At 41.4% G+C, this 20,852-nt stretch overlaps 1 protein-coding gene across 1 annotated transcript in view; it reads left to right on the top strand.

Moving 5' to 3' along the window:
* CAMK4 (calcium/calmodulin dependent protein kinase IV) overlaps nt 1–19,672 on the top strand; it is a 226,028-nt gene extending 206,356 nt beyond the window's left edge. Inside the window, exons 11-12 of the mRNA XM_074931666.1 lie at nt 1,400–13,221; nt 18,002–19,672. Of these exons, the coding sequence (XP_074787767.1) occupies nt 1,400–1,564 (165 nt within the window). The 3' untranslated portion in view covers nt 1,565–13,221; nt 18,002–19,672. The remainder of the gene's footprint in view (nt 1–1,399; nt 13,222–18,001) is intronic.
* The last annotated feature ends 1,180 nt before the right edge of the window (nt 19,673–20,852 follow it).

Below are 20,852 nucleotides of genomic sequence, written 5' to 3'. Positions count from 1 at the left end.
ACACCCCCCCCCCCGGTCAAATAGGGGAGGGACAAAAGAAATTTGTAGGTTGAATAAAAAAAAATTTAGTAATACTGACAAAAACAACAGTAACAATAGTACTCCAAAATGGGTAAAATGCAGCAGTGGCTCACCAAGCTGCAACTGGTACAGAGCCCGTCCCCAGCAGTGATTCAGCTGCACCAGAGAATCCCACCACACCAATCTGGAAACCGAAAACAAAAAAAACTTGGTGGGAGAGCATTCGCCTGCCTATACACTGAGCATGACATCACATGACATGGAATACTCCAGTGATCAATTGGGACCCGGCCTTCCAGCTGTGCTCAAGGGGATTTAACTCTATCCTGGCCAAAACTATTACATTTAAATTATCATTACAATTACATTTAAAGTATCATTATACGTTATAATACCATTGGGTGGCCTGTTCTCTTTGTAACCTGTTGTCCAAATCCCCTCACCACTAATGTGGATGTCTGTGATTTTCCTTTAAGATGTCTAGACTCTCATTTTCAAAATTATTGTCACTTTTATTAGCTCATACCTTGTACTTTGACTTCATATTCTATATTAGCTGGTTCTTCTTTCTTGCCAATGTTTATACAGTATGTTTTTTCATTCACATCCTCTTTTTATTTTCTGGTTTGGTTTTTTTTTTTTTTTTGCATGGTTACCTCTCCAAACCATCCACAAAACTTGCTTTACTCCTCATCCTTTCCTGCAGAAGCACTTCTGTGATGTCTAAGCAAAAAGCTAACCAAATCAAAAATAGCTGGAGTTCTCATACACAGAGATTAGTATTTCTTTTGCTCACCTCTGTATGTTTGGTTTTTTAGGCAATAAAACTCTTCAAGGCAAGGGCTAGGGTAACTGTCTTAATACATGTCTTCATTTTGTGACATTTATGTGATCTGAGAGCCTATCACCAATGTGTATTGATATGTATACATAGGAGGCTGCCTATATGCTCTGCACCATTGTGCTTGGCATATGCAATAGTGCAATAGTGATAAATACTGTTTTCCTTTGTGACTTTTTAATGGAATACAATTAGTGATAATACTGTTGTTATTATTATTGCAGAAAATAACTTTCTTTTTGCCATCCAACACAGGAGATCTGAAGTAGTTTCTAAAAAGAAATGCAACACGTTCAGCTGAAACAAAAAAATTCTGTTCATGTTGGCCAACTTGTAACCTTGTGAAAGCAGCAGTTTTAAACCTCAACCCAGTATTTATGGTGGCCTTCTAAATCTGTCCAGGCCCTGGCAGGTATCTGAATGTGACATACCATGAAGACTGAATGCTGTTACGTTCCCTAATGGGATGATGGAAAGGCTGCAATGCTGGCAGATCTTGTCCTTGAAGGAATGTTTGCTTGATCCTCTCTTTCTCAGGCTGCAGTAAAAGCTGTGGTGGCGTCAACTCGCCTTGGCAGTGCCAGCGGTCACAGCACACACGACAGCAACAAGCCCAGCCGTAACCCGTCTCCCATCCATGACAGCAAACCTGAAGGGAAACCCACTCAGGAAGCAGAAGCAGCTCCAGAAGAAATGTCCTAGGTCAATGTGCTTCTTTGTTTCAGCTGAGATCTGTCATTTCATACACCAGCTAAATTGTCATTCAGCAAGAGAGATTTGTAAGCTTGGCCTCTCTGGTTCTGCTTTGGGGTGCCAAATGCACTGGTTGGTGATCCTACCTTCAATGCATGTGACTGCTTATGAAAATAGTAAACTGTTCCATAAGGCATGTCATGGAAACTGTTATTTGCAGTAATAATGGCAGGTGAAAACATGGGGATTAATAACTACCTACCATAATGTGTATACTTCATATACATCTATCCAGTGTTTCTAGATGGCATTTGAAAAAAAATACTATTTAATTTGGTTTTATGGAAGTAAGTGTCCTCTGTAGGTCATGAGTTTCTTTGAACTGCTTCCTTCCAGATTCATAGTCCTGCAGCAGACAAATTGGAAGGAAATACCAAGCCAATGCTTTTAAAACTGATGTATGAAATAATGCTTTTTATCTGTAAAATTCAAAAAGTATTTGGGGATTTATATGCAAAAAACATTCCACTACTTCTGGGAAGAAATTGAATTGTTAGTTCCACAGGGCATGAAAATGTATGTTCCTCAAGCTTGTGTTGAGAATGCCTTATTCTGACTTTTCCTGTTTATATACAGTATTTTAATGACAACCAAAATGACTCAGATTTCCGCCAATTCATTGTCTAGTAAAGGGTTAGCTAAACAAAGCAATAGACTAAAAGAAGATTAAAGGAGATTCAGATTTTTGAAATACCATTATATTTACTCACTTAATTTCTAAACTGTGCGACTAGAAGATGTTTTTATAGGGCCTAAGGGAATAATCTGCAATTATACAACTTGTACAATAAATGCTTGAAGAAAGCTATTCCACAGTTTAATGATTTTGCTCTGGGGAAACACTCCTACACAAGTTCTGGGAGCAAGTAGTATAATCTAGTTGCTTCCTAGATAGTTTAACCGCATAAGTAACCAGTTTCCACTTGTCAGCATAATTAGTCCAGTTTTTCCTAACAAAGAGCCCTTCCTGTAAAGTGATCCACCAATACAGATCTTGCATCCACCCAGAGCTCCTGTGTCTTATGTTAAAAGCTGTGTGCATGGATCAGTTTGCAAAATTAGGGTCAGGCTCTTCAGCTATCTTGATTTTTTTGTTGAACATAATCAATAGGAATTAAAAAACTAACATGCATCAGTGTGTATGACTGTTTACATTTGTTTGTTACCACTTTGATAGCACAGGAATTTCATAATGTTAATATTACAGAAATAGCAAAAAGAATCTGATATACAATGTCATTTGTGTTTGTTAAACTTTTTAACACTGATAGTTAACTAACATCTGATACACTCAGCATTCCTCTTTTGCTTTAATTGTTTTTATGTTAAGTTAGGCCTTGCACAACTTGCCTTGAAAAAATATATCAGTTACTGAAAAAAACAAGTCATTAATAAAATATTCAGTAGCTATATTTCCTGATTAAATTAAAGGATACTACAATGTCATTCATGTGGTAGATTTGATAAATAAAATTAATCTAGATTAATATAAAAGGGAAGATTAAAGATACTATCTTTACTAGGTGAGAATGCATGCTAATGAATGTATTGTACTTGAGATTTTTTTATCCATTTCTTATAAATCTTTGAAATTTAAAGAACATGCAACCATCCTTTTCCCACTCTGAGTGGATTTACACTTTAGCAGATTTTCTCTTGACAACAGTAAGACTAATCACTTTGGAGAAGGCGCTAAGTACATCCACCTGTCTCACTTCTTACCTTCTTTCTTATCTCCTGCAAGGTGACTGCAGGACGAATGCATTTCTCAGCCACAGGTCTCCTCCCCCTGTTACGGTTATAAAGCCATCTGAATTCAGTTGGCAGGGAGGTTTTAGGTGAGAGGTTGGATTTCTGTAGTGGTTCCTCTTTATTTGGGATAGTTGCTTCTAATCAGCAGAAGTGGAGCCAGCTGCACAGTCATTGCACATCTATGAGTCCTTGGGCAGCAATATCTTCATCTAAGGCATCATTTGTAGAGCTGAAAAGTAGTACCAGCTGATTCTTATTCTTTGCTAAATTATACCACAGCATATCATAAATATGTACTGATGCAATGCAAATGGAGACATCTTTGTAACAGTATGGTATCAGAGGCAGCTCAGTCTTGTGCATAAAGGCTCTGGGGCTTCATCGGTTTTGCTTAGTTTTCTTTTATTATACTTAATATGAAACAATTAGGCTGTCTGTGCTGAATGAATTAGCAATGTGTCTCAGTAAAGTAGTATGCCTAGCTTATGTATGAGAGTACAGAAAGAAGAGCAGCACTAGGCTGTATGCATGTAACTGAAGGAAGGAGTGTTATGTGCATGGTCTTTTCTGAAAAAATCACCTCCTGGTGGCGTCTGCCATCATTCAGACTTGGGAGTGCAACACCAGTGTCTTACTGTGGCTGAAAAATAGGAACACACCTGAAAACTACTGGAGGTGAACCAGTTCCACATCCGTGGTTGTAAATTTCTGATGCTCTTCTCTGTTGAAATCCTAAGTTTTAAGTTTTTAAAATGTTCAACATATTAGAAAAGTCCTTCAAGTACAAAAGGGGGAACCTTGCCATCTTTTTAAAGTATTTGAATTTAGGAAAACTTTTCCTTTAGAGGCAGATTGTAGTATTAGCCAGTTAAAGTCTAATATTTGAGAGCTAGACTGAGGATCTGATGGATTGGCTAACAATGTCTTGCCTTTGCACAGTAACAGGGATTTTTACAAGTTCACAAATATTCATTCCAAAGTAGAACAGATTTTCTGTCATTTCAAACAATTTTGCTTTGAAATTTTGTGGATGACAACAGATTACACTGCATAAGCCCAGTGCTGGTTTGTTAACTGAAGTTTGCACTTTGCATTGTGCAAGCATGCTGTAAAGACACAGGCACACTGTATCACCAAACTTTTGAATGCAAAAGAGAATCAAGGCAAAAGTTTGTGATACAGCATGTGCTTCAGAAGGGTGTACTAAGGGCTCTGTCCCCATGAACAAGCAGGCTGTCAGGCATGTGGAGAGGAGTGACAAAAACTGCCCAGCATCCCTTTTGCAAGGACCCCAAGCCTTGGTGAATAAAGAAAAGCACTCTGAAAAACCGTGTGGTCTTGTAGCAGGATAAAGCAGTAACCAAAAAGTTTTTGGAATGGAATCAAACCAGTAGGGAGTCCCAGGCTGGAGAAGGCTGTGGCTCACTGGTGGCTGGGCCATGACAATTGCCAAATAAAGATCCTTCTACAATTCACACTGTGAGTGAAACACAGATACAGCTAGCAGCTGTGGGGGAGGTGAGGACAGCACTTGCATTTTCTGCAGCCCAGCAGCAGGGAAAGAGAAGATGCTAGGAGTTGTCAGTGTCCATCACAGCAGATGGATAGCAGTATTAGCTAAGCAGCAGATGCAGGATGCTGGAGAATAAACACCCATTTCCAAGTAACAATTGGCAACTGTCCCTCAGCTCCTGCACACGTCAGGGCATGCTGTTACACAAAGACCTGCAGTGCAGTTCTCAGGGATTTTTTGAAAGTGACATATGAAAGTGTAGGGTGGATGACTCCCAGCAGATCATTGCACAGTGTCCTGTATATTGCCTGCTTACAAAGTAACAGACTCTCGCAAGTCTGAGCGCTTGTGCAGAGGCCATGTTTTTCTCCTGGTGAAAAAGCCAAGTTTTGTGTGGCTTAGTCTACCTTGTTGTTCAAGTTACAAGTGTATAGCTTATGTAGGCATGGCATTTAGATAACAAAAATTATATGGTAGAAAAGCAGGAATGAGACTGACCAAACAAGGTGCACAGTTAGACCTAGAGCACAACGGCAGTGATACCAGCAAGTCCTGAAGATCCCAAAGGTAAACAAAGAGACAACTAAGAACATTCTTAAAGTTACTTTATAAAATAATAGTAGCTCAAAGAATGTCCTTTCCTCTCTTTAGGAGTAGTTTCATTTGGAACATAGAACCATAATAGTGAGAGTTAATTCTGCTTTTGTATAAAGAAATTTAGCTTCCTTGGGGAACCCCTACACAATATGATGTTGCATTGAACAAAAACCATCAGCTGCATTGCAAAATAACAAGAAAGTAAAATGAGAAGGAATGAAAAGAAAAATAGGAATAAAATAATTACCTAGTCCAGTTATATCTGGAGCATAAAGATCTTAGTACCAGAACACGTACAAACTTTTACTGACAAGACTCTAGATTCTCCACATAAACAAAATTGTGCTTTAAATCTGGGAGGTAAAAGTTCTGGCCAGAGTAATTCAGTAAAGATTGGTGGAGGGTCAGTGCAAATATGAAAAGCATCCCTTGGACTGTGAATCCGCTTATATAAGGATGAAATTATATACATGCATATAACTAAACATCCAGCAAAAGCAAAAAAGCCAAAACTTGCACTGCACTGCACTCTTCTGGCCCTCCACAGTGGAACAGAAAACATGAATGTAGTCATGAACTTAGTCATTTTTGGAAGCTATTGAGATAATGTGGGGATAGGCATGGTACAGAAGAGGGAACAGAATGGAATAGTCAAAGTGGTCCAATTCTGAACTTATCAACAAAATTATATATGAAAATATATATACATGAACACACAAATATATAAATTTATCAAAAGAGAGGCAGAAACTGTTGAACAGTCTATAAAATCATGTCTGCATTAACATTTGCAGTAATTTTTAGGCCGTCTTTTGCCCTTTGCCAGCATTACTCAGCTGGAACCAAAACTGCAGCGTTCTTTTTTTAACATTCTTTTTTACGTGGATCATCGCTGGATGAAATTAAGTGTAATGGATATCAAGGTATGAAAAATTAATAAATACAGTGGTGCAGAGTTTTCCCTAGCGCTGACACCTTCATACCAAGACACAGCTGAGAAAAGAGTGCTTCAGTGCCCTTGTCCTTGTGCATGTGACAACACAAGCACAGCATTTTGTGATGGGTTAGAGCTGCCCTAAACTGCACCGGAGGCCCCTGCCCAGTGATGCTCCATCCACAGCACATGTGAGTGAGAACTGACAAACCCTGAACTTGTATATCAGGAAGATGTTTACTGTCCAAGGTATATTAAACAGCATGTGTTCACTCCTATTAATTAGCATAGAGCTTCCCCCATAGTATCAGCTATTTTTTTCCATCTGTCTGAGAAATTACAGCATTCCAGAGCATTGTATGATGATACATAAAGGGTAAAGCTTGAAAAGGAGGGATCTTCTCTGTTTTTCCATTTGAAACTCTCGTTTCAAGAACAAGTGTTAACATGCATTCATTGCCAAATGTCTTCTTCCCCTTTATGCTTCCTCTTTTTCCTGGCCCTGGACCCCATGGGGCATCCAGGAAGAGCTGTCAGGTGCCAGTTCGTGGAGAAGAGCCATCTGACACTTTGCTGGTTTCAGCTGCGCTGCCCTGATGAATCTGCTGTTGCCCTTTGATCTATCAGATGGTTTCACTCATGCTCTTTGAGTTGTTTGTGCTCCCAAAAGAGTCTGGGTTTTACTGGTCAAGTATATTACTCTGTGAACCACTCTTGGTGTAATTTGTCATTGCCAGTTAATACCCAGGGAGAGGTGTTTCTCCTTTCCCTCCTAGACTCATGCTGTTTTCTGGCATCTTCTGTTCACTTTCTCAAGAGCCTATACCTGGCTGACAGAAATAACCCAGTGCTGTCAACAAATGCCAGACAGAACCAGCAAAGAATTCAGCTCCTTGAGTTAGTTTCCCAATAGAAAATGAAGGCATCTGGGCTTCTGTAGATGCTTCGTCTGTACAAGCTGCTAAAGCTCAGGGTGAGGTGTTCAGGACAAAGTAGCACAGGAACAGCCAGCTTCTGCTCCTCAGCACCAGGAAGCTTATTCATCAACAGCATCTTTTTCCTTCTGTGAAGAAGATGGTTTAGGTCAATCCAAAGAAACACATCAGGCTTAGGAAGTCTGAAAAATATCATGTGTGCTACGACCAATGATTTCCTTAATATCATTTCACTTAATACCAGTTGATCTACTTAGTGTTTTATTTTATGTGGCATTGCCACTTACAGTGTTAGCAGAAGAAACAGTAAAGTCATTTCATAACACTTGGTCTCATTTGTTGTCTGGAACCGTAAATAATGATCTGCTTTATAATACTAAACTGTGTGGAGCCCATCATTGCATCTGCAAAATCTTATGGTAAGCACAGGGAAAGTCTATCAAAGAGAAAAAAGACTAATTCCAATCCACATGTTGGGCGGATCTGGGATAGCTCTCCTAATTTAAATTATTGTGTCATAGACTTTAGGCAGTTATCCTAGTAACTCAAAAGCTGAGGCAAGTCATTGGGTATGATTTACAGCTGCAAATGGCATGTGCCCTATCCCAGAGAATATGCTTCAGTAGCCACTGAGTTGTATTTATTCATCCGCAGAACTCTGTGTAGGGGTCTGCTTTATCAGATCAGCCCACAGTATCATCTGCCATATCCTTTTGAGCTATTCCTTCCAAAAGAATGGTTTTTCATTTATCTAGGAAATTTAAACTAATTTGCACAAAGTCAACAGTTATTCATCCATTCTCCTTGACACTGCAGACCCGAGGGAAGATCTTTTCTGACTTCTGTCCAAGCAATAGTGTTGTGCACCACATTAGTTGTGATGAGGTAATGTTTTAATCCTGCCCAAGGGATTCTCTCTCTCCCCTCCCCCCCCCGGACTGTAGGTTTTGCCAGAGGAGCTGTAGGTTTTGCAAATGTCCAGTGATCAAATTACCATCCTTAACTCATCAGACAGGCTGTATGAAGAGTAAAGTGCAAACACCCGTGGTTGTAAGAGCCGTGTATCTGAGACATTGCTTTTTAAGCTATATCTTAAACTTTTACTTGAAGCTAACCAAAATGACTAGGCCCATTTCAGTTGGCCTAGTCACAGTAATAAAGGTATTCTCTGTGTGAGAATATCTTTACAGATTAAGTCACAGTTTTTACAGACGTTAACCACAAAACCTTCCAAATGTTAGCTCCAAATAGCTGCATTGCACTATGAGAAATTATAGCTACCACACCTGAAAGAACCAGGGTATCTAGGAAAAAACCAAATCCCGAGGCACAATTGTGTTACTTAAAAATGCTAATTTTACATGAATGAGCACAACCACCACCACAAAACCCTAAGTGCCACTGAACATTAAATGCCCACAACAAAAACACCATAAGATTTTGCTACAGAGCACATCAAAGAGAGCTCCTTTTTAGCTTTGTCTGGACAAGGAATAAAGTGAAAAGTGTCTATAAGTGTTTCCTCCAAGGTTTCAGACTCCCTGATTTCTGCTATTTTCCAGACATCCCCATCAGCCATGTCTATGAAAGTAGTGCAAATTTATCCAGCACCAGTCTCCTCTAGATGGAAAAACCTCACCACTGACCCCACTTCTCATTTGTATGCCATCAAAGCTGTTTTGTTTGTACTATTAACTACAGCTTGCTATGGGGCCTAGAATAGTCTTTAATGGTGAATGGCAGTTTGTCAAGAAACATTGCATGAAACCAAGCAAAGGGACTGTATGCATATTTAGAAAAAATACCTTTGAAGGACTTTCTAAATCCTGCTGCAGCAGTGTCCTCACTCACAAGTGTCTTTCTTGGGAATGACAAGTGATCCATGGGACACTGCAGAGGGTCCCAGGCTGGTGCCACCACCAACCTACTGTCCTCAGTGTAGTGATGGGTGCCATTTTTTGCTCTGCTCAAATCTTTACCATCTTGGCTGCAGGGAAACAGTAAGTACAAACTAAGATATTTTTTACTGAAAGTAAATGGACAAGAATAATTAAACTACTAGCTGCTCAGAACTAACCCCAGCTGTGTCTTCATACTATTATGCACAAGAGGAACCACTTCCTTGTTTATACTGCATGCTTATGAGAAGTCATTCTAATGCTTCTGATTAAAGAGCAGAAATTTCATGTATTGTTCCATAAGGGATGTTGGTTTGGAACTGGGATTGTTTAGGGAGTTTTCAGAATACACAGTGAGGAGAGGTTTATGCTTGTGAGAAAATTAACTTTGAAGTGATTAGATGCTCAGGAAGAAGGACAGATGGAGAGATGGAGGGTGAACCCTAGTCCCTAAAACAAGGACAAATAGAATGGTCTTTCAGAACAGCAAGGGTGACTGATCCAGCTTGCAAGGGAGTGGGAGAAGAGGGAAAAAGTCACTGAATCTGTCTCACCTGGGGGAAGCAGTTTCTTAGTCCCAAGGAGCAATACCATCGTGCCCTTGCAAGCCTGGGAAGCACGAAAGCAGAATGTGGCAGGCTGCTCCAGACTCACAGGAAGGTGCTCATCAGTTTAAGCTTGTTTTAACCTGGAGAAATATGACACATTAAGGGCTTGTGTCTGACTTGCCCTTCATTTGGAGGCTCCTGGTGGCTCTTGGCTTTAAGGCTGGATAAAGACCAGACTGTTAAGTAGGGAGTTATGTGCTTCTGCTAATTCAAGAGGAGCGTAGACTGCATAGTTAGGGTATGTACTGATGAATCCAAGACAGACAAATGGTGCTATTGACTTGTAACACAAAGTATTTTATAAGCCTGTTAGAGAAGTTCGTTGATCCCAGAGAAATGGCAGGTGGATTCTTAGTAATAATAGTGAAAAATGTCATTTATCTGTTAGACTTTCTCAAATTACCTCCATTTCCTGTGTACTCGACTCCTTCTTTTACTGCTTATTGTGTAAGAAATCCTGTACTGTCAACACTGTTTGCTTGTACTAGCAAAGATGTTAGAAACTAAATAGAAGTTTATAGACTGCTTGTTTAACTGTACACTTTTACTTCAGACTAAGCCTATTTGTGTAGTAACTTTTCTGATACTGTGCAAATGAACCAGAGAGAAATTTGAAGCAGAAAAATTTGACATTTTATTGTTTCAGTGTATTGTATTTGGGACTAATGTACCTGCTTGTCTGTTTGCATGGAAATGCTAATAAGCCATGAGAATATACTTTAATGGTGGGAAGTCTATTTTTAATAAGTGGCTTGCATAACTGATCTGATGTTTAATAAAGTAGTAAATGTAGAAATGCTTACATCTATTATTTGCTGACAGGTAATGCTCAGAGTAAGATAAAGGACAATAGTCATCATTATAGGGAGATTTAATGATGGGTGTTATCTGTTTGTATAGCAGTCTTGAATGAATTCCAACTTGGCATAGCATTTCTCTTTTTCCTCTTCCCTCAAAACCTTAGCAGTTGAATAAAAAACTAAATCTGCTTTTAGTGGTGGAATACAGACCTAGGTGACTGGAAAGACTACCTGGATTTTCAAAAAGCATTTGACAGTTCCCCATAGAATTCTCATAGGAAAACTGGCTGCCCATGGCCTGGATGAATGAACAATCTGCTGGGTCAAGCACTGGCTGGCTGGACGGTCCCAGAGAGTGGTGGTCAGTGGAGCTAAATCCAGCTGGTGGCCGGTCACAAGTGGTGTTCCTCAGGGCTCGGTGTTGGAACCATTTCTGTTCAACATCTTTATTGATGATCTTGATAAGGACATAGAGTGTATCACCAGTAAGTTTGCAGATGACACCAAGTTAAGCGAGAGTGTTGATCTGCATGAGGACAGGGAGGCTCTACAGAGAGACTTGGATAGATTGGATCCGTGGGCCAACATTAACGGGATGAGCTTCAACAAGGCCAAGTGCCAGGTCCTGCACTTGGGACACAACAGCCCCCTGCATGGCTACAGGCTTGGGGAGGTGTGGCTGGAGAGCTGTCTGGGAGAGAAGGCTCTGGGGGTTCGAACTGACAAGCAGCCGAACATGATCCAGCAGTTGCCCAGGTGGCCAAGAAAGCCAACGGCATCATGGCTTGTGTCAGAAATAGTGTGACCAGCAGAAGTAGGGAGGTGATAGTGCCCCTGTACTCTGCACTGGTGAGGCCACACCTGGAGTAAGTGCAGAGGAGGGCAACGAAGCTGGTGAAGGGCCTGGAGAATAAATCCTATGAGGAGCGATTGAAGGAGCTGGGACTGTTTAGTCTGAGGAGGAGAAGGCTGAGGGGAGACCTCATCACTCTCTACAGCTACCTGAAAGGACATTGTAGAGAGGTTGGTGCTGGTCTCTTCTCACAGGTGATTAGTGACAGAACAAGGGGGAATGGCTTTAAACTGCAACAGGGGAGGTTCAGACTGGACATTAAGAAAAAATTTTTCACAGCAAGAGTGGTCAGAGAGTGGAATAGGCTGCCCAGGGAGGGGTTGGAGACACCATCCCTGGATGTGTTTAAGGGTCGTTTGGATGAGATGTTGGGGGATATGGTGTAGGGGAGAGCTTTGTAGAGTAGGGCTGATAGTTGGACTTGGTTATCCCATGAGTCTTTTCCAACCTGAATGATTCTGTGATTCTGTGTGAAAGACCTTCTTAAGGTTTAAGGTTGTCCAGGCTATCCCTGTGCTCAAGAGAGGGTTATGCAAGATAGATGCTCATACCACTTGTTTTTAAAGACTTACAGCAATGAAGACACTGCCACTTACTTGTGCAATCTACCAGATAATATTGCTACTCTTATGACTGCAAATTATTTTATAAAGTTCTGAGTCTTTTTGTTGCCGTTAACATGTTGTCTATCATGGTGATCTGTTTTCTGCAAGCATTTATTATGAATGCGAAGGTTATTAAATTTCTTCTTTGTTCAACATCCTCCTCTCTCAGCAGCACAAACCAAGTCCTTCCCCACAGGTCACGCACCCTAGGCCTTTCACTTCTCTTGCTTGCATACAGATTTTCTCCCTGTAATTGATTACTCTGTCTTGAACTGTTTAGCCAAAAGCTACGTAGACCAAAGCTGCATGTGGTACCTGAACAAAGGCCTTGGAAAGACTGAGGTGTTGGAAGGGTTATTTTTTGTTTCTCTTTTGTTTTCATATCTGTCATTTAGCACCCTCAGTGGTGTTCCCTCCTGCTTAGTTTGCCATGGGTCACAACTGCCATGGGTCTGCAGAATAGCTGTGTGTCCAGTTGCCCACAGTCTTGTACTGTCACAGACTGTTATTCCTGCCACCTACAACTCCTTAGGTTTGGAGCCTGCTTGAATGCAGAGTCCTTTCACACCCCTTTGTGGGAGATGATTTTTCAAAACCCTGGAGGGATGTAGAAAGTAAATGATGATAAGCTCTGCAAGACCTTCTGTGCAGTAAAGTGTGTGGAAATTAAGAACTGGTGGTTAGCAAAATGTAAACTGACCCTGAGGTTAGAAGAATGATTGTGGGAAACTGAGGCAGCATTCAGAACACTGTGTTGTGAGCGTCAGAAACAGCAGGCCAGAACACTGCCTGCAGAATGCATGGTGAGTGTGTGAGCAGTAAACAGATAAAACCTGAAGGTCAGTAGGATGTAGAAGTAAAACCAAACCTATGTAAACAAGTGGGAATAAAGTGGGAGCTGGCACTCAGTGTGGCAGCATTTGCTCTTGGCAGTGTCCCCCCTTCAACAAACTGGTGTGAGTTTGTCTTTCTTCTGCATGTTGCCCTGATCCCTGCTTGACTGAGACCGACAAATGGTGCCCTGTGTGAGCTGTACAAAAAATTGAAGATGGCGGTGTGCTCATATGTGAAGGAGGAATGTGGCATCCAGGCTTCAACATTTGTTCCGCTGGTAAGTACCATAAAGCAGCACCCAGCAGCACCCAGCTTGGGAAAGCTGCTGGTGTACAAAAGTATAGAAGAGGCTTTTTTTTTGTCTTTCACTACCAGACAGCAGCGCCTGGCTGTAGGAAGCTGCTGTTTTCTTCCTCTTAAGTTATCTGGTGGGTGCCAGGCGACAGCACCTCTCTGTGGGAAGCTGCTAGCGTACGGTTTTTCTTCTTTCTCTTTAATCATAAGGGGATTCTCTTTCTTTCTCTTTTTCTTGTAAGTCATGGTGTCAGGGTTTTCTAAGCAAGAAAAGCACTACATACAAGTTTTAAAGCAATTATCGAACACTGCCCGATATTCAGTAACAGATGACCAACTACATGAGTTATTCCACTGTATTTTTAAGTATTGTAAATGGTTGCCGGTCAATGGAACTTTTGATTTAGCATTATGGTGGAAGGTCAGACAGGAGCTTAAAACTAACGAAGACCTAGGGAGTGCATTGCCGACCTCTGTCATTCTTACATGGCAATTGATTTACATGGCTTCACACCCACTGACAGGAGAAATACCAGAACCTGTCAGTACCTCATCCCCAAAGGAGAATGAATTAACTCCTGTTACCCCCCTGGCAGAAGCGAGTATGAAAAGGTTAAAGATAAGGAATTACAATCTGTACATTCTGATTTTCCACCTCCCCAGTGGAGGCATTCCTGGTAGAGATTCAGGGAGGAGAATCTAAGATAGAGACATGCCTTAAGGAGGCACTGAGCAACGGAGATCCTGTGGTGTTTCCAGCAATCTTAAAACCCAATCAGCAGCCGTGGCATGAGTCCCTGCCATACCTGTTTTTTAAAGAACTGTGTAAAATCATTAATGACAACAGGCTTCAAAACTCATTTACAACAGGTATACTGGAGGCAGTCACTCATGGGTATCAATTGGTTCCATGGGATTGGCTGGCACTTGTAAAAACAGTTCAATGCGAGCCCAGTATTCTATCTGGAAAACTGAGTTTTCAGAGCTCTGTACAATGCAATCCATGAAAAATTTGGCTGACAGTATACCAATAGGCTATGACATGCTGATCAGCGAAGGGCAGTAAAGAGACTCCCTTGTACAAGCCCGGCAAGATCAGCACTTGTTCACCCAGGCCTCCCAATCTGCTTCCATAGCATGGAGATAGGTATCTGATGGGGAATGCAAAACAGGTTCCTTTGCAACCATCCGACAAGGGTATCAAGAGTCATATTGGCAATCTATAGATCATTTACATGTGGCGATCTCTCATCAGGTAGATAGCCCTGAAGCAGACAAAGCTCTACTATTACAACTGGCATATGACAGCGCTAATGCTGACTGTCAAGCAGGGTTTGTACCACTCAGAGGAAAAACCCAGCAGCCTGGCGAATATCTGAAAGCTTACCAAGATGTAGGTACCCAGAGCCACAAGGCACAGGTCTTTACTACAGCCTTATAGGTAGTGCAAAGATGACAGCAACCAGTACCCAGGGGAGCTTGTTTCTCATGTAGAAAACTTTTAAAAAGTATATAAACAAAGAAAAGAACAAAACCCACCACCTTCTAAACCTTGTCCCAAGTGTGGGAAAGGAACTCACTGGGCTAATCAATGTCGATCAAAATATGATAAGAATGGCATACCTCCTTTGGAAGCAGGAGGAGGGATGCAAGGTCCAGCACTCCAACAAATGCCTGGGCTCCTTGGAGAAACCCTCAAGCATTCCACAGCCAGGCTGAGATGTTAACGAGCTCTGAGCAGCAACAGGCAGCAGTGCAGGACTTGATCTCCTTACTACCACAGAACTGATTCTTAAAGAGCCAGATGTAACACACCTGGCTTCAACTGGAGTCTATCGGCCATTACCCTCGTGAATGGTAGGTTTACCTTTGGGTCGATCTAGTATGTCCATGCAAGGACTGAGTGTAATTCCCAGGGTAGTTGATGCGGGCTATCAGGGTGAGATAAAAGTATTGTTGCAGACATCAGGATTTCATTACTTTCCCCAGGAACAAAAATAGCTCAGCTTCTGATATTGCCATACTGGGTACCCCAGGCAGCGTCAACTCAGAGGGGTGCTGATGGATTTGGTAGTACAGGAGTTAAAGATCTTCTATGGGCCACTGCAATTCAGATAAATAAACCAATTGTGACAATAAAAATTCAGGGCAGAACTTTTGAAGGTCAGACACAGGAGTAGATATTTCTATCATCACACAATGTGACTAGATTGGGAATTGAAAAATGGCTCACTCTTGGTTACTGGCATAGGTGGCACATCTGCCCCACAACACAGTAAGAGGCTCTTGCCTAGGGAGGGTCCGGATGGACAGAAAGGATGAGTACAGCTGTATGTAATGGATTATCCCTTGAACCTATGGAGGAGAGATTTGTTGAACAGTGGAATGTAACCATTCAGACCCAGCCTTTTGGCAAGGGGCCACAATTGTGATCCCCTGTCTACAACTGACTTTAAAAGTACAAAAGCCGGTGTGGGTTGATCAGTGGCCCCTAAAAGGGGAGAAATTACAAGATATCCAACACTTTGTCCAAGAACAGCTAGAAGCAGGACACATTGAACCCTCTAATAGCCCATGGAATATGCCAATTTTTGTAATACCAAAAAAAGATGGAAAGTGGAGACTTTTACAGGACCTCAGGGCAGTAAACAAAGTAATGGAACCTATGGGAGCTTTACAGCCGAGTTTGCCAAACCTTACTACGATACATCAGAATTGGTTTTTAATTGTAATTGATCTTAAGGATTGTTTTTTTACAATTCTACTACATCCAAATAATAGGAGTAAATACGCCTTTTCAGTACCTGTAATAAATAATGCACAGCCCATGAAATGTTATCAATGGAAAGTATTAAGACAAGGGAAGAAAAACAGCCCTACTATTTATCAGCGTTAAGTTCACTCAGTACTCGATCCAATTAGACAACAAAACCCTCATCTTGTAGTATATCATTATATGGATGACATTCTGTTAGCAACACAGGAGCAGGAAGCTTTACAGAAGGGCTATCAGCAATTGCAAAACCGGCTTGTTCAGTCAGGACTTAAGATTGCCCCTGAAAAGATACAACAAGTAGAACCCTAGAAGTACTTGGGGCATATATTAACCTACTGTACTGTTACGTTGTAAAGGCTATGCCTTAATATAGAAATGACATTGAATGACCTCCAGAAACTGTTGGGAACAATCAACTGTGTGTGAACATACCTTGGTATAGCTACCCAACAATTAAAAATCTTCTTGATTTGCTAAAGGGAGACCCAGATTTAACATCTCCACATCAAATAACCCCTGAGGCAAGGAGGGAAATAATAACAGTGTGTGAGCATATTGAACTATTCCAGGCAGATCGCCAGCAGGTCAATGTACCTGTTAGACTGATTGTATATCCTACTGCCCCTTATCCCTTGGCTCTTATCGAACAGATATCACCTGGATTACTATATTTGGAGTGGATTTTTTTACCAGCAACCCCAGAAGAAACAATAACACCATTTGTGGATCAGTGTGCTACCCTGGTATAGAAAGGACAAGAGTGATGTCAGGCATTGACAGGGCTTGATCCGCAGATCATACATCTGCCCTGTACTAAGGAACAACTTAACTGTTTGCTTATGCAATCTATTATCTTTCAGATAGCCTTTGTGGATATAGGTGAAATATCTTTGACATTACCAGCGAACAGGATATTACCAAACATACCAATTTTACCACTTAAAATCTTACAAAAAATTAGCCATACCCCACTTTCCACAGCCTTAACAGCTTTTTTAGACCATTCCAGCAAGACTGGAAAGGCAGGCATTGCAAGGAAACAAGACAGAACGTGGCAGACTTGTAGATGTTATCAAGAGAGCTCCACACAGAGAACTGAATTATGAGCAGCTATCCTAGCTCCACAAACCTTCCCAAAACAGGAAATAAATATGGTCAGTGACTCAGCATATGTAGTTAAGGTCCTACAGCAACTCAAGATGGCATTAGTAAAAGAAATCAATGATAAGAAACTGCTGTCTATGTTTTTAAGTTTGCAAGCATTAATAGACAAGCATCAGCACCCTCTGTTTATCACCCATATTCAGTCACACACTGATTTGCCTGAACCGTTGACAGAAGGCAATGCCCAGGCAGATGCAGTTGTAGCAGCCACATTAGCCCTTCAAAAAACTCAGGCTTCCCAAGATTTTTTTCACCAAAATGCACAGAGCCTGCAGAAGTCATTTGACCTCACTAAATCACAGGCTTTAGACATCATCCGAGCTTGCCCAGACTGCCAGCAGACCAGGGACCCCCTGCTGCCAATGTAGTGAAACCCAGAGGCCTGGAAGCCAGTGAAATCTGGCAAACACATGTAACACATATACCATCATTTGGTCGCTTACTGTGGGTTCATGTAATTGTTGACACATTTTCTGGGCTGATACATGCCTCTGCAGCCTCTGGAAAAAAGGCCATACACATACAGAGTCATTGGTTAAGTTGTTTTGTCAGGATGGGGGTACCAAAAGAAATTAAAACTGATAACAGGCTTGGCTACACAGCTCGGAAAATAAAATTATTTTTGCAGCAGTGAGGGGTTTGGCATAAGACAGGTATTCCTCATAACCCCACAGGACAGGCAATAGTTGAATGTGCACATGCTACACTAAAAGCCCTGATTTTAAAACAAAGAAGGGGGAATTCTCTGGACACACTACATAATCAACTGAAAATGTCTTTATATACTCTTATCTATTAAACAGAAATCGTTTCGCTTTTACAGCAGTAGAATGTCATTCTCGACAATTAAACCATGGGTCTTGTATAAGGATCCCGAAGGAGACCCAACCTGGAGAGGACCAGTAGATCTGCTGGTATGGGGGAGAAGGTATGCTTGTGTTTTATCATCCATGGGTCCTTGGTGGATACCGGCAAGGAAAGTCAAGCCATATTGTGAACTGGAAAGAGCAACCCGGCAACCCGATACTACAGACCCCTCAACTGATGATGCAGGAATTGACATGCAGGCTGCGAGTCCCCTAGGAACCCAGTGACTGCAACTATCACTTGGAGAAGTCTGAAAAACTACAACAGAATACAGAAGACATGGTGGCAGTGGTGGGATCTCCATATGCACAGTGGATTGGAGGAGCTTGGCTTCCTCCTCGAGACACAGAGAATCAGTCTTATCATTTGAATGTTACCAATATAGCATTGTATGTGGATGCCCCCCCTATGTTTATGTCCACAGGAGGAGGGGGTGCATGTGTGCAGTCACCACAGCACCTGCACTTTAGACTGTCTGTGCAACTCATCTGTTTATTTTGTTGGCTGGAAAAGAGGCATGAATAAGATGAAATGCTTGTAGGTTCCGTGAGAGTTTTCCACCACTGCGTACTTCATTACCTATAGATGAACTTTATAACTAAACATTATCCCTTATTAGTTTTTGTTAATTAGTAAAATCTGTATGACTGTTAGCATTAATTATTAGTATTTGATCATTCTGAAGTATATAGACTTACTAGTCACTAGTGAAAGATGTAGCTTAGACAAAATGTAATTATTAATAAGGATGAAATGCTGTGAGAAGTTGTATCCAACTTTCTTTGTTTAGCAGTGTTAAAGATTAAGAAGTGTTTGACCTTGTTAGAAACTCCCTTGGTTTTCTCCCTCAAGCCCTGGCCAGGCTCTGGGTGGAATCCAACAGGAGGATGAGTCCAGATGTTTCCACTCAAAGAAAAGTGCAAGCTATTTTGGCTTGCTGATTTGGATACACAGGGCTGGACCTGCTTGCAGTGACTTTGAATGCTTCACCTAGGCTGATCACACTGCATAGGATTTCCCACTTGCAGGGAAGGTACTCCAAATCCTCTCTGCAACCGGGGTTCTCCAGCAATTGCAGATCTGGATATTAGTACCCATTGCGTAGTAATAATTAGGTGCATTTGCCTTGTTTAATTATACATAGTAATAAGTGTACTATTCTGGTTTTTTGGGGTTTTGGGGTTTTTTTTTACTGCTTATTTTTGTAGTACTTAGTTACATCCTTTAATTATTGATAGTGAAATCAGCCTACTCTTTTCACTCAGATGTCTGAGTTTAATTGGCATCCTTGAAATTAATGCATGATGACATCATGAGAGAGTTAGGCAAAAGTTTATCATGGCTGTCCTAGTTCAGCTAGGATAAGGATAAGTTTCCCCAGCAGGGGGAAGGGATCTCCAGCCGGGTTATTCATACCATGCTGATGTCAGGTCCGGGGTCAGTGCGGGAACTTTTTCCTTTGTGGCTTTGGTGGAGGGGAGCATTGCGAGCGAGCTGTCTGTAACCATTGCAGTATTTCTCTGTATATCTTTTGTCTTGTTTACTGTTATTGCTGTTTATTGTTGTTATCATTGCTCCTGTTGTTGTTCAGATTTCTTATTACACTGTTGTATTAAATTTCTTCTTATTTTAACCCGGGGTTTGTGCCCTACTTGTGTCCGAGGGTGGGGGAGGGACAACAGCAATGTGGTCTCCAGTCCCAGGAGGGCTTAAAACCATCACAATGGCTCAGACCTTGGCATTAATTTGCAGGTATGAACCTACAGATACGGGTTTTAGCAGGCCTGGGATGTTTGATTTCTTTTACAGGATTTGCCATCTTGCAACATGTATGTCACCTTCTGTTCATGGTGCGGAAGGCCAAACTGAGACTGATTGCAATGATTACCATGGAAACAAAGCTATAAAACAAAGAAGAGGGAGATGTGGGAATTAAGAACTGGTGGTTAGCAAAATGTAAACTGACCCTGAGGTTAGAAGAATGATTGTGGGAAACTGAGGCAGCATTCAGAACACTGTGTTGTGAGCGTCAGAAACAGCAGGCCAGAACACTGCCTGCAGAATGCATGGTGAGTGTGTGAGCAGTAAACAGATAAAACCTGAAGGTCAGTAGGATGTCGAAGTAAAGCCAAACCTATGTAAACAAGTGGGAATAAAGTGGGAGCTGGCACTCAGTGTGGCAGCATTTGCTCTTGGCAATGTCTGCCCTTCAACAAACTGGTGTGAGTTTGTCTTTCTTCTGCATGTTGCCCCAATCCCTGCTTGACTGAGATGGACAAATGGTGCTCCAGAAAAACTGTCTAATTTGGCACTTCCATGGATGTTGTAGAATCTTTTCCCAAACTGAGGTGAGACATAGGTTCTTACTACAGTTTCATGAGATCATCTTCTTCCATGTCTATAACAAGTCAAAAGGAGTGTATAGGAGGTGGGTCTTACAGACTTTGAGATCCCCCTAGAACTCAACATCTTTGTGCTTTGGACTGACCTCTTAAAATTAGCATATCAAACAGTGGTGTGGAAGATTGTGTTATAGCATAACATTACAGTGGTTTTATAGCAAGCTTGAGACAAACAAGAAAATGGGACGTAAGAAAGAACTGACAAGTCTGTAACCTGACAGAACTACTCAGAGGAACTGTCCATATTTTAGGATAGCTGGGAAGTTAAACAAAACCATTCTGCCTCATAACCAACAAAAATCTGCATTTCTGCTCATGCCTGGTGCAGTCTGCTTCTTTATAAAACCCTGGGGTTTTGTAGTTCTTATGTCCTTCTGAGCAGTTAAAACAACTTTTTCCTTCAAC

Source organism: Athene noctua, chromosome Z, assembly GCF_965140245.1.
Source record: "Athene noctua chromosome Z, bAthNoc1.hap1.1, whole genome shotgun sequence".
NCBI lineage: Eukaryota > Metazoa > Chordata > Aves > Strigiformes > Strigidae > Athene > Athene noctua.
Note: the sequence above shows the minus strand (reverse complement) of the source record. Positions and strands in the feature narration are given on the sequence as shown.